The 14266-nt window shown below is 50.5% G+C and overlaps 2 protein-coding genes across 5 annotated transcripts in view; one reads left to right on the top strand and one right to left on the bottom strand.

The window, feature by feature from the left end:
• FZD3 (frizzled class receptor 3) overlaps window positions 1-14266 on the top strand; it is a 106338-nt gene that overhangs the window by 37473 nt on the left and 54599 nt on the right. The window lies entirely within an intron of this gene.
• The window catches only part of FBXO16 (F-box protein 16), a 55272-nt gene that overhangs the window by 36110 nt on the left and 4896 nt on the right, over window positions 1-14266 (bottom strand). For all 4 annotated transcript variants that reach the window (XM_072143840.1, XM_072143841.1, XM_072143842.1 and 1 more), the window contains exons 2-3: window positions 10780-10896; window positions 10572-10607 (exon numbers count right to left, since the gene is read on the bottom strand). In XM_072143840.1, coding sequence (XP_071999941.1) covers window positions 10572-10607; window positions 10780-10875 — 132 coding nt within the window. In that variant the 5' untranslated portion in view covers window positions 10876-10896. The remainder of the gene's footprint in view (window positions 1-10571; window positions 10608-10779; window positions 10897-14266) is intronic.

Genomic DNA, 14266 nt, shown 5'->3' with positions numbered 1-14266 from the left:
CTTAGGAGGGTTGATCGTGGGCCGTTGGTGGGAGTCGGGATGGACCGGGCAGCACCGGAAGCCACTCTAAGGGTGGTAGCGTATGCTGATGACGTCACTGTTTTTGTGTCCTCGAGAGGGGAGGCGCAATGGGTGATGTCAGAGGTTGACCGCTACTCAGAGGCTTCTGGGTCCAAGATCAACCGGGATAAGTGTGAGAGTCTCTGGCTGGGAGAGGGAGGTCCAGGCTTTGATCTCCCGGACACTCTTCCAGGGCCCCAAGACTCTGCCAAAGTTCTCGGCATCGAATTTGGCCAGGGGGATTACCCCATGCAAAACTGGGACGGCAGGCTTAAGATCGCCGCTCAGAAGGTGGACCAGTGGAAGGGTTGGTCTTTGACCCTCAGAGAAAGGGTTAACCTGATCAAAACTTACCTGCTCCCATTACTGATATATCTGGGCAGTGTGTGCATGTTGCCAGAACCCCTCTGGACTCGGGTCTACAGTCTGTTCTTCCAGCTGTTATGGGGGAATAGGCTGAACCTAATCAAGAGGGAGGTTACTTACCGCACGAGGAGACAAGGAGGGTTGTGTATGGTCAACCCTGTGGTGTTCCTAGTGAATACCTTTCTTAAGATCAATGTAGCAAACCTCTGGAAAGAGAGGGCTCCTCCGTGGGTATACTCCTGCAGGGGATGGTTTCGGCCTTTCTTCCAGGAATGGGAGACAGGAGGGCAAGTGAAGGATCTCCGCACACCGCATGGGCATCTTCCGGCTTACGCTACCCCGGTTCTGAAGGTGATTCGCCGGTGGGGTCTGGGAATGTGGGAGATCAGGACCTTGTCGAGGAAAATCCTTGACAAAAGGGTTCTGTTTGCCCGTTTCCAGAAGCCTCTGGCCCTCAGGGATTGCCCAAGTCGGGATCTGGGGGTGGGTTTGAGTTTATTGAATTCCATCAGGATCCCCTTGAAGTTTTGGGACTTGACTTGGCGCTGCTTCCATGGAAAGCTGTGTGTGAGGGACAATCTGAAGTGTAGGAGCTCTGAGGAAAGGGGTTGTCCCCGGGAGGAGTGCGGTGGTCTGCTGGAGAGCATGGACCACTTCCTGCTTCAGTGCCCCTTTAACACAGAGGTGTACAACCGGGTGGGCGCTTCCATCCATTGGCCCAGGTTGGCCGGTCTCTCCTATGCGGAGTGGGCCTATGGAGCATTCAGAGGCCTGGGTGGCCGGGACCGCTGCACGTTATTCCTAGTTAGCCTAGTGGTCAGGTACCACACGTGGAACGCACGGTGTTTAGTTTCGACGCAGCGTAAAATCCTCCCGGTGGATGAGGTGGTTAGGAACATTCTGGGTGACCTGGTGAAGGTGCGCTCTCTGGAGTATGAGGGGCTGGGCACGGGGAGGGCCTCTCTCCTTTGGAGGGGGTTCTCCTTTAGTGTCCCTTAGTCTGTCATCTCCGCTCCTGGTGTTGGGCTGATGCTGACACTGTAGATTTTTGTTTTGTATCTGAGGTTATAGTGATGTAGGGCTTGCAGGCACCGAACCTGGGCTTTATGTGGTTTTGATATATGTTGATATGTTTAATGTGTTTGTATCTTATGTACAGTGTGTATAGTTATATGTAGTTATAGTTCTTGTGTGTATATAGGTTGGTTGGTTTTGGGGTGTTGGTGTTAGGGTGTTAGGTTGGGAGGGGGGTGGACTGGACTTGGACTGTACGATCCTGGGCACTGGTCTGGACTATATAACGCGAACTTTGGACGTTAGACCAGTGTCTGGGGGGGGAGGGTGATGGGCGTGGGATTTAGTTAGTTATATTTTAGGTTATTTTATGTTATTTAATGTTATTAATGTTACTTCCGTTATATTCATTGTTATTTCTGTGTTTATTGTTTATTTATTTATGTGTATTTTGCTGTGTATTTTGATATATAAAAAAAAAAAAAAAAAAAAAAAAATTTAGGTGGTGGGACTGGGTGAAGGTTTTGTTTGTTTTCATGCTGAGTGTGTGGTGAGTGTGTGGCTGGGCCAGGAGGTTTTGTAAGTTTATTTTCGTTTATATTTGTTCTTTTGTATTTCTTTTGCCAGAAGTTATGGCTTTATTTATGTTTATTATTGTTATGTTTTTCACTTTTATATAAAATAAAAGATTTACAGGATGTAACTCAGGATCAGTGCAGGATAAGTAATGTCATGTATGTACACAGTGACTGCACCAGCAGCAGAATAGTGAGTGCAGCTCTGGAGTATAATACAGGATGTAACTCAGGATCAGTGCAGGATAAGTAATGTCATGTATGTACACAGTGACTGCACCAGCAGCAGAATAGTGAGTGCAGCTCTGAGGTATAATACAGGATGTAACTCAGGATCAGTACATGATAAGTAATGTCATGTATGTACACAGTGACTGCACCAGCAGCAGAATAGTGAGTGCAGCTCTGAGGTATAATACAGGATGTAACTCAGGATCAGTACAGGATAAGTAATGTCATGTATGTACACAGTGACTGCACCAGCAGCAGAATAGTGAGTGCAGCTCTGAGGTATAATACAGGATGTAACTCAGGATCAGTACAGGATAAGTAATGTCATGTATGTACACAGTGACTGCACCAGCAGCAGAATAGCTCGTGCAATCTCATTCTGCTGTGAGCTGCTGACGGGTGTGGTTGTTTGTGACTGAGCTCCTGCACCACCTGGTGGAAGACCAATCCACCCAGGCCTGCTCTCTCCTCCCCAGGGAGGGAGTGGGTTACTGGGATGAGTGAGCCAGGAAAATCCCAGGCTTCTGCCTCCCGGACCAGGCCGGCGGGGGGCAGGAAAAGCCAGATACCGGCCAACATGGAGGGGGTGAGAAGATCTGCCCGAACCCAAGGACGCAGCGATGTGACCTCGGCTGCCACCCCCAAGACCCAGGGAAGCCGCAAGGTCTCCGGAACACAGAAGATCAAGGCAAGTAACATCAGCCTGAGTGCTCCTCCTGGAAAGCTGAGTGACTGTGCGGGAAAGTTGGGTGGTTCAGCTGGAAAGCTGGGTGCTCACGGAGGTGTGCAAAAAGCATGGGGACACCTAAAGGCCCGGGAGTCTGCTACCATCTATGGCTCCCGGATTGCTGAGCACCTCCGTGAGTACGAGGAAGCTGGCAAGGCGATGAATAGGCTCCAGGAGGAGATAAGGGAGACCTTGGCCCTAGCGGGGGTGGCTACACAGAAGAAAAAGTCTGATCATCTTAACACCATTGACAGACTTAAAGCCGAGGTCACCGCTCTGCAGGAAAAACGACGGTTGATCCGGGAGCACAGCGGTCCGTTCAGGGAAAAGTTGGAGAACGACGCCAGATTTAATGACATGCGCCAGGAGAAGCTGAGAAAGCTGAAGGGGCTTCAGATCCAGGCGGATGAAGGCGATGGCGATGATGAGGAGGATGAGGAAGACCTGCCGTGTCCGTCTGGTGGCCTGCACCAACACCAGCAGGCCTCGCACGACAGGCTGCCTGCAGAGCAAGCGCCATTACCATCAGGCTGCGGCTCTGCCAACCTGGAGGAGGAAAGTGATGACAGCGGCCAGGGGGGGGGCGCTAATGGCTCAGATCCGTCAGCTTGAGTCCCCAGTTCACCTCCAAAACTTCTCCTTCGGCGATGAGATCCCGGATGACGACCTAAAGAGAAAGAAGAGAGCCAAGAAGACCAAGGCGTCTCAGGAGGTGAATCTGGTGTTTCGTCCCCTCCCTGTTCCCTCCGGGCGGGCAGCAGTGCCAGCCTGTCGTGTAGGCCCCGTTGCCCAGCCCAGCACGAATCCTGCAGTGGACTCGGTGCAAGGGTGCGGGGAGAGTGCAAAGCCACGTTCCATCATGGCGCAGAGCACCAGCCTTGTTTGTAGTAGCAAGGATGGTGCAGGGAAGGCATCGGCCGAAAGGCCGGACAGTGAGGGCGATCCAGCAGGTCCTGGTACTGTGCGCTGCCCCCCAGTGGGAGGGGGGGGTGGCCCTGTGCCAGGGGCAGTGGCGGTGGCTCCTGTGGCCCCTAGCGCTGTGGCTGTTGCTTGCTCCGGTAAGCAGCGGCAGTGTGATGGGGCTGCTGGGGCTTGTAGTGCGGCGCCTCCCAAGCGTCCTGTGCAGCCTGCAGGAAAGGGCGCAGGAAAAGTTTTATTTTGCATTGGATCATCTGACCCAGGAGATGGTAACAAGAGACTCTCCGGACTTCATAAAGAAAAGAGACCTCATGCATCTAGCGAGCAGCGGTGCTCAAACATTAAAACAGCTGGTCAACAAGGGGTTAATGCCAATGAGGCAGAGGGCACAAGTAAGATCGGGGTTGGAGCTGCCTCTTCTCAGGCTGTATCAGCTATGGAGGTGGCTCTACCCCCAGTGTCCAGTGACGCCGAGGCAACCCCAGGTCCTCCTGGCCCAGCTGGTGTGAGTGATGCAAGGAAGCGAGGCAGTATTGTACATAGTGTGGTGAATGTTGGGGTGGTGAATGGTGCTGAGCGGGGTGATCCTGGTGTGCGTGCTGGACCATCTGCACCCCCAGTGGTGGCCGCTCCCATAAGGAGCTATGCGAGTGTCACCGCTGGGGCAAGTGGGGTTAACTCCTTGTCTCCTGGCTCTGGGAATAGCGTTTTGCAAAGGCGTCTTCTGGAGGCTCTCAGGAGAGGGGAAAAGTCAATCAATGTAGAGGGGAGAGATGTTGATCTGTCCTTCTGGACAGACAGGCATGGCCTGGCAGCCTTCCAAGAGAAAAGGGGGGGAGAGACTGTATGGTCTTTACCCACAAGTGGGCCCGGAGCTGCCCGTAGGAATGTGGTTCGTCTTCGCTGGAGGGGCAGTGACGCATGCCCACCCAGGTCAAGGGTGGTGGAGCTCCTCCTGAAGATGAACTTCAGGGCTAGTGACATCTTTGCCCTGATACATCCTTATGGTACTCCGGAGTTCGATGTCAGCTTTGTTCGGCCGGAGGGCTTAGAGCTCTTCTGGTCGAATTATGAGCTGGCAAAGAACGAGCCCGCATGGCGAGACTTTGCTGTGCAAGCAGTGTCTCGCCAAAACGCAGTCAAGAAAGTGACCGTTTTGACCCGTAACGAGTCACTTTCTTGCATGGACATCATGACGTGGCTAAGTCGTTATGGCGAAGTAGTTCAGGTACCTCAGAAAAACCGCGATGAATTTGGCATTTGGTCTGGGGCCTGGACCTTCATGATGAAGTTGAAGTGTTCAGGCGGCACAGTCGCCCACATTCCTTCTTCAGCCTTTCTTGGGCGAGACAGAATCCTGATTTTCTACCAGGGGCAGCCGAAGGTCTGTCACAGGTGCGGTGACCCCACCCACTTTAGCGCCAGCTGCCAAGTGCAGAAGTGCGCTTTGTGTGGTGGGCTAGGTCATCTCGCTGCATCCTGTAAGGACATTAGGTGTAACCTGTGTGGTGAGCTCGGTCACCCTTTCAGCCGTTGTCCTCGCTCCTTTGCCAATGCGGTTGTGACCCCAGTGGAGGAGAGCCATGAGGTTGCTTCTGCTGGGGAAGGTACCAGCAGAGGTGGAGGAGCTGAGGGGCCTGTGAAGAAAAGTAAGAATAAGTCGCCTTCTCAGTTGAGGCGGCTTGAAGCCAGACAAAAAGGGAGAGAGCTGGGGAAGCCTCAGGTTGCTGGGGTGACCCTTGGTCCTTCCTCAGAGGCTGGTCATGCTACTGAGGCCCTGAGGGATGATGAGTTGGATGAGGAGGTCAGGAGGATGGAGCGCGAGAAAGGTGCCATGTCCTCCACGTCCTCCCATTATGAGAGTATGGATGAGGATAACAGGATTTGGCTAGAAAATAAGCGCAAGCAGAAAAAGAAAAAACGCGGCCTATCTAAGGTACCTAAGGAAGGGAAAACTTCCTCCCCTCTGGTTGAGCTTTCCAACCGGTTCCTCACCCTCGATGAGATCGCCTCCTCGGAAGGAGAGGCTGAGGGTGGGGTTCTGGAGGTGGCGGCGGAGCAGCCTGCAGGGGGCGCCGAGTCTCTATCCTCTGGGGATGCTGGGTCCTCAGAGTGGGAGACTGACTCAGAGTCAGGAGACAAGGACGAAGGAGAGGGTGGTCCGGGTGGGTCCTTGGGGGCCAGTAATAACATGGACACCTCAATTTCGTTAAAAAGAAGTTGCCCCAATTCTGATGGTAAAAGGGAAAAGGCATCATCTTCAGAGGAGAGTCGGGGGAAGGGAAATGGAAAGAAAAAAGCCGTCTAACTCAATCACTCATGATGGCGGCACCCACTCCGTTGACGCTGGCGTCCATTAATGTCGCCAGCATTAAGTCTGATGCGGCTAGATTTGCGGCCTTTGATTTTCTCGGCCGTGTTGAAGCCGACATTTTATTTTTGCAGGAGACCAGGCTGCCAGATTTGGCGGCCGTGTTTAAAGCTAAGAGGGAATGGAGACACGGGCCTTCCTATTGGTCTCTTGCGGCCGAGCCGTATAGCGGAGTGGCGGTCCTTTTTACCGCACCGGTAGAATGCCGACGAGTTATTGAGTTAGAAATGGGGAGGTGCCTGATCCTGGATGTCCTCATGAAGGGACAAGAACTTCGCCTAATTAACATCTATGGTCCCCAGTCCAAGTGGGACAGGAAGTGTCTCTTTATGAGGATCAAGCCCTACCTTTTTACAAGTCGGCAGGTGGTCTTTGGAGGGGACTTCAATGCTGTCACGAGGTCCCAGGATAGGGGAGGTTCCAGAGACAAGCTGACTTATGATAGCGTCGCTCTTAATAGCATAGCTAGTGAGGCTCGCCTGGTGGATGTCCACATCCGGCACACCCCAGGCCACGCGGGGTTCACATATTATAGGGGTAGCTGCAGGTCTAGAATAGACAGGTTTTATTTAAAGGCGGAAGCCATCTCTTCAGCAGTGTCCGTTGTTGAGGTGGAATTCTCCGATCACTGTCTAATTTTGTTTTCTCTGAATGTTACAGAGACCCCCCGGATGGGAAGAGGCTACTGGAAGCTCAATTCGTCCCTCCTGGAGGAAGCGGAGATTAGACAATCCTTTGAGGACTTTCTTCAGAGCCAGGTACCATTGCTGGGCCTTTGTAGCAGTAAGTCAGAGTGGTGGGAGATGCTCAAGAAAAGGGTGGCGAGATTCTTCCGCCAGCTCTCGAGCCTCAGGAGCCTGGACAGGTACCGCCTGTATCAGGGCCTGAGGAGGAAACTCGAGCATCTCGTCTCGACTGGAGGTAGTCGTGAGGACATCTCCAGAGTGAAATCCTTGCTGAAGAGGTGTCAGTACAATAGACACGCATCTTTGGTTTTTGAGAGGGATTACGGGAAATACCGCTCGCCCGACCCTTACAGAAACTGCAAGATGTCAGTGAATGGTAAAGTTGTCACGGGACTGGTTGACAGTACGGGATCCCTGAAAAGGTCCAGATCAGGGATTCTGGAGGTCGTCAGATCCTTCTACTCACACCTCTTGGGCAGGAAGGATCTAGATCGGGATGTGATGTCGGCTTTCCTGGCTGAAACTGTCCCTGAGCCAGGAGTAGACCCCTCTCTTGATGTTTTGACAGAGATGATCAGGGAAGAGGAAGTCAGCCTGGCGATTGAAGGGCTCGCCCTCAAGAAATCGCCGGGTCCGGATGGCTTAACATCCGAGTTTTATAAGACCTTTAAGGACGCCTTGGTTCCCCTCTTGACTGAGGTATTCAATGAGTGTCTTTCCTCGGGCGCTCTGCCGAAGTCAATGAGGAGGTCTGCCCTGATCATCCTGTCAAAGGGTAAGGACCGATCTCGTATTGAGAACTGGCGTCCCATAGCGCTTCTCAATACGGACAGAAAGGTTTTGGCAAAGGTGCTGTTTAATCGGCTGGTGCAGTTTGCGCCCCGGCTCCTTTCGGGGACCCAGCACTGCTCTGTTCCAGGCCGCAGTACATTTAGTGCTGTGCTTTGTGTCCGGGAGGCAGTGGAGCAGGGCAGGGCTGGTAACTGGAAGGGGTACTTGCTGTCCTTGGATCAGGCAAAAGCGTTTGATCGGGTTAACCACGAGTACCTCTGGTCTGTCCTTCTGAGGTATGGCCTGCCGGGGGAGTTTGTCAATTGGCTAAAGGTTTTGTATGCAGGGGCAGAGAGTTTCCCGCTTGTGAACGGTTGGATTGGCCGCTCTTTTGAGGTTGGGTCTGGTGTTCGCCAGGGTTGTCCTCTGAGCCCACTTTTATACGTGTTCGCGATTGACCCATTCCTTAGGAGGGTTGATCGTGGGCCGTTGGTGGGAGTCGGGATGGACCAGGCGGCACCGGAAGCCACTCTAAGGGTGGTAGCGTATGCCGATGATGTCACCGTTTTTGTGTCCTCGAGAGGGGAGGCGCAATGGGTGATGTCAGAGGTTGACCGCTACTCAGAGGCTTCTGGGTCCAAGATCAACCGGGATAAGTGTGAGAGTCTCTGGCTGGGAGAGGGAGGTCCAGGCTTTGATCTCCCGGACACTCTTCCAGGGCCCCAGGACTCTGCCAAAGTTCTCGGCATCGAATTTGGCCAGGGGGATTACCCCATGCAAAACTGGGACGGCAGGCTTAAGATCGCCGCTCAGAGGGTGGACCAGTGGAAGGGTTGGTCTTTGACCCTCAGAGAAAGGGTTAACCTGATCAAAACTTACCTGCTCCCATTGCTGATTTATCTGGGCAGTGTGTGCATGTTGCCAGAACCCCTCTGGACTCGGGTCTACAGTCTGTTCTTCCAGCTGTTATGGGGGAATAGGCTGAACCTAATCAAGAGGGAGGTTACTTACCGCACGAGGAGACAAGGAGGGTTGTGTATGGTCAACCCTGTGGTGTTCCTAGTGAATACCTTTCTTAAGATCAATGTAGCAAACCTCTGGAAAGAGAGGGCTCCTCTGTGGGTGTACTCCTGCAGGGGATGGTTTAGGCCTTTCTTCCAGGAATGGGAGACAGGAGGGCAAGTGAAGGATCTCCGTACACCGCATGGGCATCTTCCGGCTTACGCTACCCCGGTTCTGAAGGTGATTCGCCGGTGGGGTCTGGGAATGTGGGAGATCAGGACCATGTCGAGGAAAGTCCTTGACAAGAGGGTTCTGTTGACCCATTTCCAGAAGCCTCTGGCCCTCAGGGATTGCCCAAGTCGGGATCTGGGGGTGGGTTTGAGTTTATTGAATTCTATCCGGATCCCCTTGAAGTTTTGGGACGTGACTTGGCGCTGCTTCCATGGAAAGCTGTGTGTGAGGGACAATCTGAAGTGTAGGAGCTCTGAGGAAAGGGGTTGTCCCCGGGAGGAGTGCGGTGGCCTGCTGGAGAGCATGGACCACTTCCTGCTTCAGTGCCCCTTTAACACAGAGGTGTACAACCGGGTGGGCGCTTCCATCCATTGGCCCGGGTTGGCCGGTCTCTCCTATGCGGAGTGGGCCTATGGAGCATTCAGAGGCCTGGGTGGCCGGGACCGATGCACGTTATTTCTAGTTAGCCTAGTGGTCAGGTACCACACGTGGAACGCACGGTGCTTAGTGTCGACGCAGCGTAAAATCCTCCCGGTGGATGAGGTGGTTAGGAACATTCTGGGTGACCTGGTGAAGGTGCGCTCTCTGGAGTATGAGAGGCTGGGCACGGGGAGGGCCTCTCTCCTTTGGAGGGGGTTCTCCTTTAGTGTCCCTTAGTCCGTCATCTCCTCTCCTGGTGTTGGGCTGAAGCTGACACTGTAGATTTTTGTTTTGTATCTGAGGTTATAGTGATGTAGGGCTTGCAGGTGCCGAACCTGGGCTTTATGTGGTTTTGATATATGTTGATATGTTTAATGTGTTTGTATCTTGTGTACAGTGTGTATATAGTTATATGTAGTTATAGTTCTTGTGTGTATATAGGTTGGTTTTGGGGTGTTGGTGTTAGGGTGTTAGGTTGGGAGGGGGGTGGACGGGACTTGGACTGTACGATCCTGGGCACTGGTCTGGACTATATAACGCGGACTTTGGACGTTAGACCAGTGTCTGGGGGGGAGGGTGATGGGCGTGGGATTTAGTTAGTTATATTTTATGTTATTTATTGTTATTAATGTTATTTCCGTTATATTCATTGTTATTTCTGTGTTTATTTATTGTTTATTTATTTATTTATGTGTATTTTGCTGTGTATTTTGATATTAAAAAAAAAAAAAAAAAAAAATTAGGTGGTGGGACTGGGTGAAGGTTTTGTTTGTTCTCATGCTGAGTGTGTGGTGTGTGTGTGGCTGGGCCAGGAGGTTTTGTAAGTTTATTTTCGTTTATATTTGTTCTTTTGCAATTCTTTTGCCAGAAGTTATGGCTTCATTTATGTTTACTATTGTTATGTTTTTCACTTTTATATAAAATAAAAGATTTACAGGATGTAACTCAGGATCAGTAATTCATGGAGCGCTTGTACTATGTATGTAGATTGTGGAAGTCTTATTGCGGTTCTCGTGACTGGTCTGTATGGCTGGATCAGTCATAATGTTCCATATTATTTTGTTACTATGGTAATACTACAATAAACATAAAAATAACTTTGTTACATGAACACAATAAAACCGTATTGATCATTGGTGACAGATCTGTCATCGGTGACTTATACATCACGTGTATGAGCGGTGCGGAGGATCTCGTACCCATTTTCCGAGTAGCGCTCTTCTTTCTTCAAACACCTATGTGAAGAGAAGAACTGTCAGCACGGAGGATACAATGTAACACGCGGGGAGGTATCCACATAACAATCACTTTTACTAAATCTTTGGAATCAATCTTGGGACCACCCAGTAATTGGAAGGAAGCAGGAATAGTCCCATTCACTGACAGCAAGCAGAGGTGGAGTCTCACCTTGTCATTCATCAGCGGGTGGTTCAGGGGGGTCCAGGTGCTCATTTTGGTTTGCAGCTTGGCCCCCTCCCCGTTCTTAGGTGGAGCAAACGCCATTTCTTTGATTTCTTCTAAATTCTGGGAAAGTGAAGAGAATGAGATGAGAGCGGGCGCTGCGCCCCTGCGTGACCACCCATGTTTACCCTCTCTACTCGCCCGTGCACACTCACGTTTACACAAAGCTTCACTTATTTTAGTTTCGCTCGCAGAAAAATGGAATTTTCCCCGGTGACTGGGGATGTGACTGGGCGACATTTGTCACCGCTGACATGTTTATACAGATCCTGACACGGGGGGATTAGGGGTATAACACAAGGTCACAGCACTCCTCCCTACAGGTGCATCTGATTGTAAGAAAGCTGGGTGGCGGGTGCTATGGCGGTCACTACATCTCCCATATCCCATCACCACCCAGTGATACAGCATCATACACCCTGTATCTAAACAGAACCCCCAAACCTCAGAAGTAATTATCATATATTATAAACATATGGCCTTATGCCCCGCCCTCTTATATACAACCCACAAGACCACACAGGGTTAACTATAAGCAAATATGATCAAGCTCCAAAATCAGTACTGACACACACAGACCCTTCACCCCTCAATCTATTCAGACCCAAATTCAGACCTCCCTCTATAGACATCAGTCCAGATCACTTCAGATACATAGATCCCAGACCAGAACCTTCCATCTATACAGACCCCAGACCAGACCCCTGTATATACAGACCCCAGACCAGACCCCTGTATATACAGACCAGACCTCACTATAAATACAGACCCTGGACTAGACTTCCATGTATATACAGACCCCAGACCAGACCTTTCTCTATATACAGACCTGACCCCACTATAAATACAGACCCCAGACCAGACCTTTCTCTATATACAGACCAGACCTCACTATAAATACAGACCCCCGGACTAGACTCCTCTGTATATACAGACCCCAGACCAGACCCTTCTCTATATAAAGACCAGACCCCTGTATATACCAACCAGACCTCACTATAAATACAGACCCCCGGACTAGACTCCTCTGTATATACAGACCCCAGACCAGACCTTTCTCTATATACAGACCTGACCCCACTATAAATGCAGACCCCAGACCAGACCTTTCTCTATATACAGACCTGACCCCACTATAAATGCAGAGCCCAGACCAGACCCTTCTCTATATATACAGACCAGACCCCTGTATATACAGACCAGACCTCACTATAAATACAGACCCTGGACTAGACTCCCATGTATTTACAGACCCCAGACCAGACCTTTCTCTATATACAGACCTGACCCCACTATAAATACAGACCCCAGACCAGTCCCTTCTCTATATACAGACCAGACCTCACTATAAATACAGACCCCAGACCAGACCCCTGTATATACAGACCAGACCTCGCTATAAATACAGACCCCAGACCAGACCCCTGTATATACAGACCAGACCTCGCTATAAATACAGACCCTGGACTAGACCCCTCTGTATATACCAACCAGACCTCACTATAAATACAGACCCCCGGACTAGACTCCTCTGTATATACAGACCCCAGACCAGACCTTTCTCTATATACAGACCTGACCCCACTATATATACAGACCCCAGACCAGTCCCTTCTCTATATACAGACCAGACCTCACTATAAATACAGACCCCAGACCAGACCTTTCTCTATATACAGACCTGACCCCACTATAAATGCAGAGCCCAGACCAGACCCTTCTCTATATATACAGACCAGACCCCTGTATATACAGACCAGACCTCACTATAAATACAGACCCTGGACTAGACTCCCATGTATTTACAGACCCCAGACCAGACCTTTCTCTATATACAGACCTGACCCCACAATAAATACAGACCCCAGACCAGTCCCTTCTCTATATACAGACCAGACCTCACTATAAATACAGACCCCAGACCAGACCCCTGTATATACAGACCAGACCTCGCTATAAATACAGACCCCAGACCAGACCCCTGTATATACAGACCAGACCTCGCTATAAATACAGACCCTGGACTAGACTCCCATGTATTTACAGACCCCAGACCAGACCTTTCTCTATATACAGACCAGACCTCACTATAAATACAGACCCCAGACCAGTCCCTTCTCTATATACAGACCTGACCCCACTATAAATACAGACCCCCGGACTAGACCCCTCTGTATATACCAACCAGACCTCACTATAAATACAGACCCTGGACTAGACTCCTCTGTATATACAGACCCCAGAGCAGACCTCCCTGTATATACAGACCTGACCCCACTTTAAATACAGACCCTATACCAGACCCCTCTGTATATTCAGACCAGATCCCACTATAAATACAGACCCCAGACCCCTCTGTTTATACAAACCAGAGCTCACTATAAATACAGACCCCAGACTAGACATACAGACATACTATACAGACCATATACCAGACCCTTTTATATACAGACCCCAGACCATACCTTTCTCTCAATACAGACCAGGCCCCACTGTTTTTACAGACCCCAGACCAGACCCTTCTCTATATAGAGACCAGACCTTTCTGTATATACAGACCCCTCTGTATATACAGACTAGACCCCACGATAAATACAGACAATGGACCAGAACCTTCTCTATATGGAGACCAGACCACAAACCAGACCTCTCTGTATATACAGACCCCAGACTGGATCCTAATACCCCCACACCAGGCCCATTTATCTGTCCAGACCAAAGAACAGAGTCTTCCACCTATAGAAAACCCCAGAGCAGACGTCTCCATCTATACAGAGCTAAACCCAGACCTACAGGTCTTCTCCTGATTCTATAGGGACCCCAGAACAATCCACAATCTATACAGACACCAGCCCAGACCTATCTATCTACACAGAACCAAGACCAGACCCACCCTCCATTATATTAACACCCCAGACCAGAGCCCCTTCATCTATCCAGAGCGGGGTCCAACACCTGACCTCTCCATTCATACAGATTCCTGGACCCAATCCCTATAGAGTCAGATTTGACCCCTTTCTGCACAAAACTTTCTATGTTGCCATCACACCATCCTGCTGTCTCCGTATGTATTTGCATATTTCCCAGAATCCCCTATCGGAGCATCAATGGCTATAAGTCTTTACATGCCTGCAAGGCGGCCTTAATGGGCAAAGTCTCCGTAAGGAGAACTCTTACTTCATGACCCCTTCAAGATCAATCTGCAGAGTTGCTCTAGGTGGCGCTATTCTGGACACCTGTGTGTATTTTATTGGTTTCCAGCAGATGGGTGATACAATTCCATAACATAGTGATCTGTGATGACAGGGTTCATGGCAGCTATTTCTGATAGGGCAAGAGGAAACTGGGGACCTTTGTGCCAGCATGATGCATGGCAAAGCAGGATGATGTCTAAATGATAATCACAACAAGTGCCAACCACAATGCCAACCAA

Source organism: Engystomops pustulosus, chromosome 3 (genome assembly GCF_040894005.1).
Source record: "Engystomops pustulosus chromosome 3, aEngPut4.maternal, whole genome shotgun sequence".
Classification (NCBI taxonomy): domain Eukaryota; kingdom Metazoa; phylum Chordata; class Amphibia; order Anura; family Leptodactylidae; genus Engystomops; species Engystomops pustulosus.
Note: the sequence above shows the minus strand (reverse complement) of the source record. Positions and strands in the feature narration are given on the sequence as shown.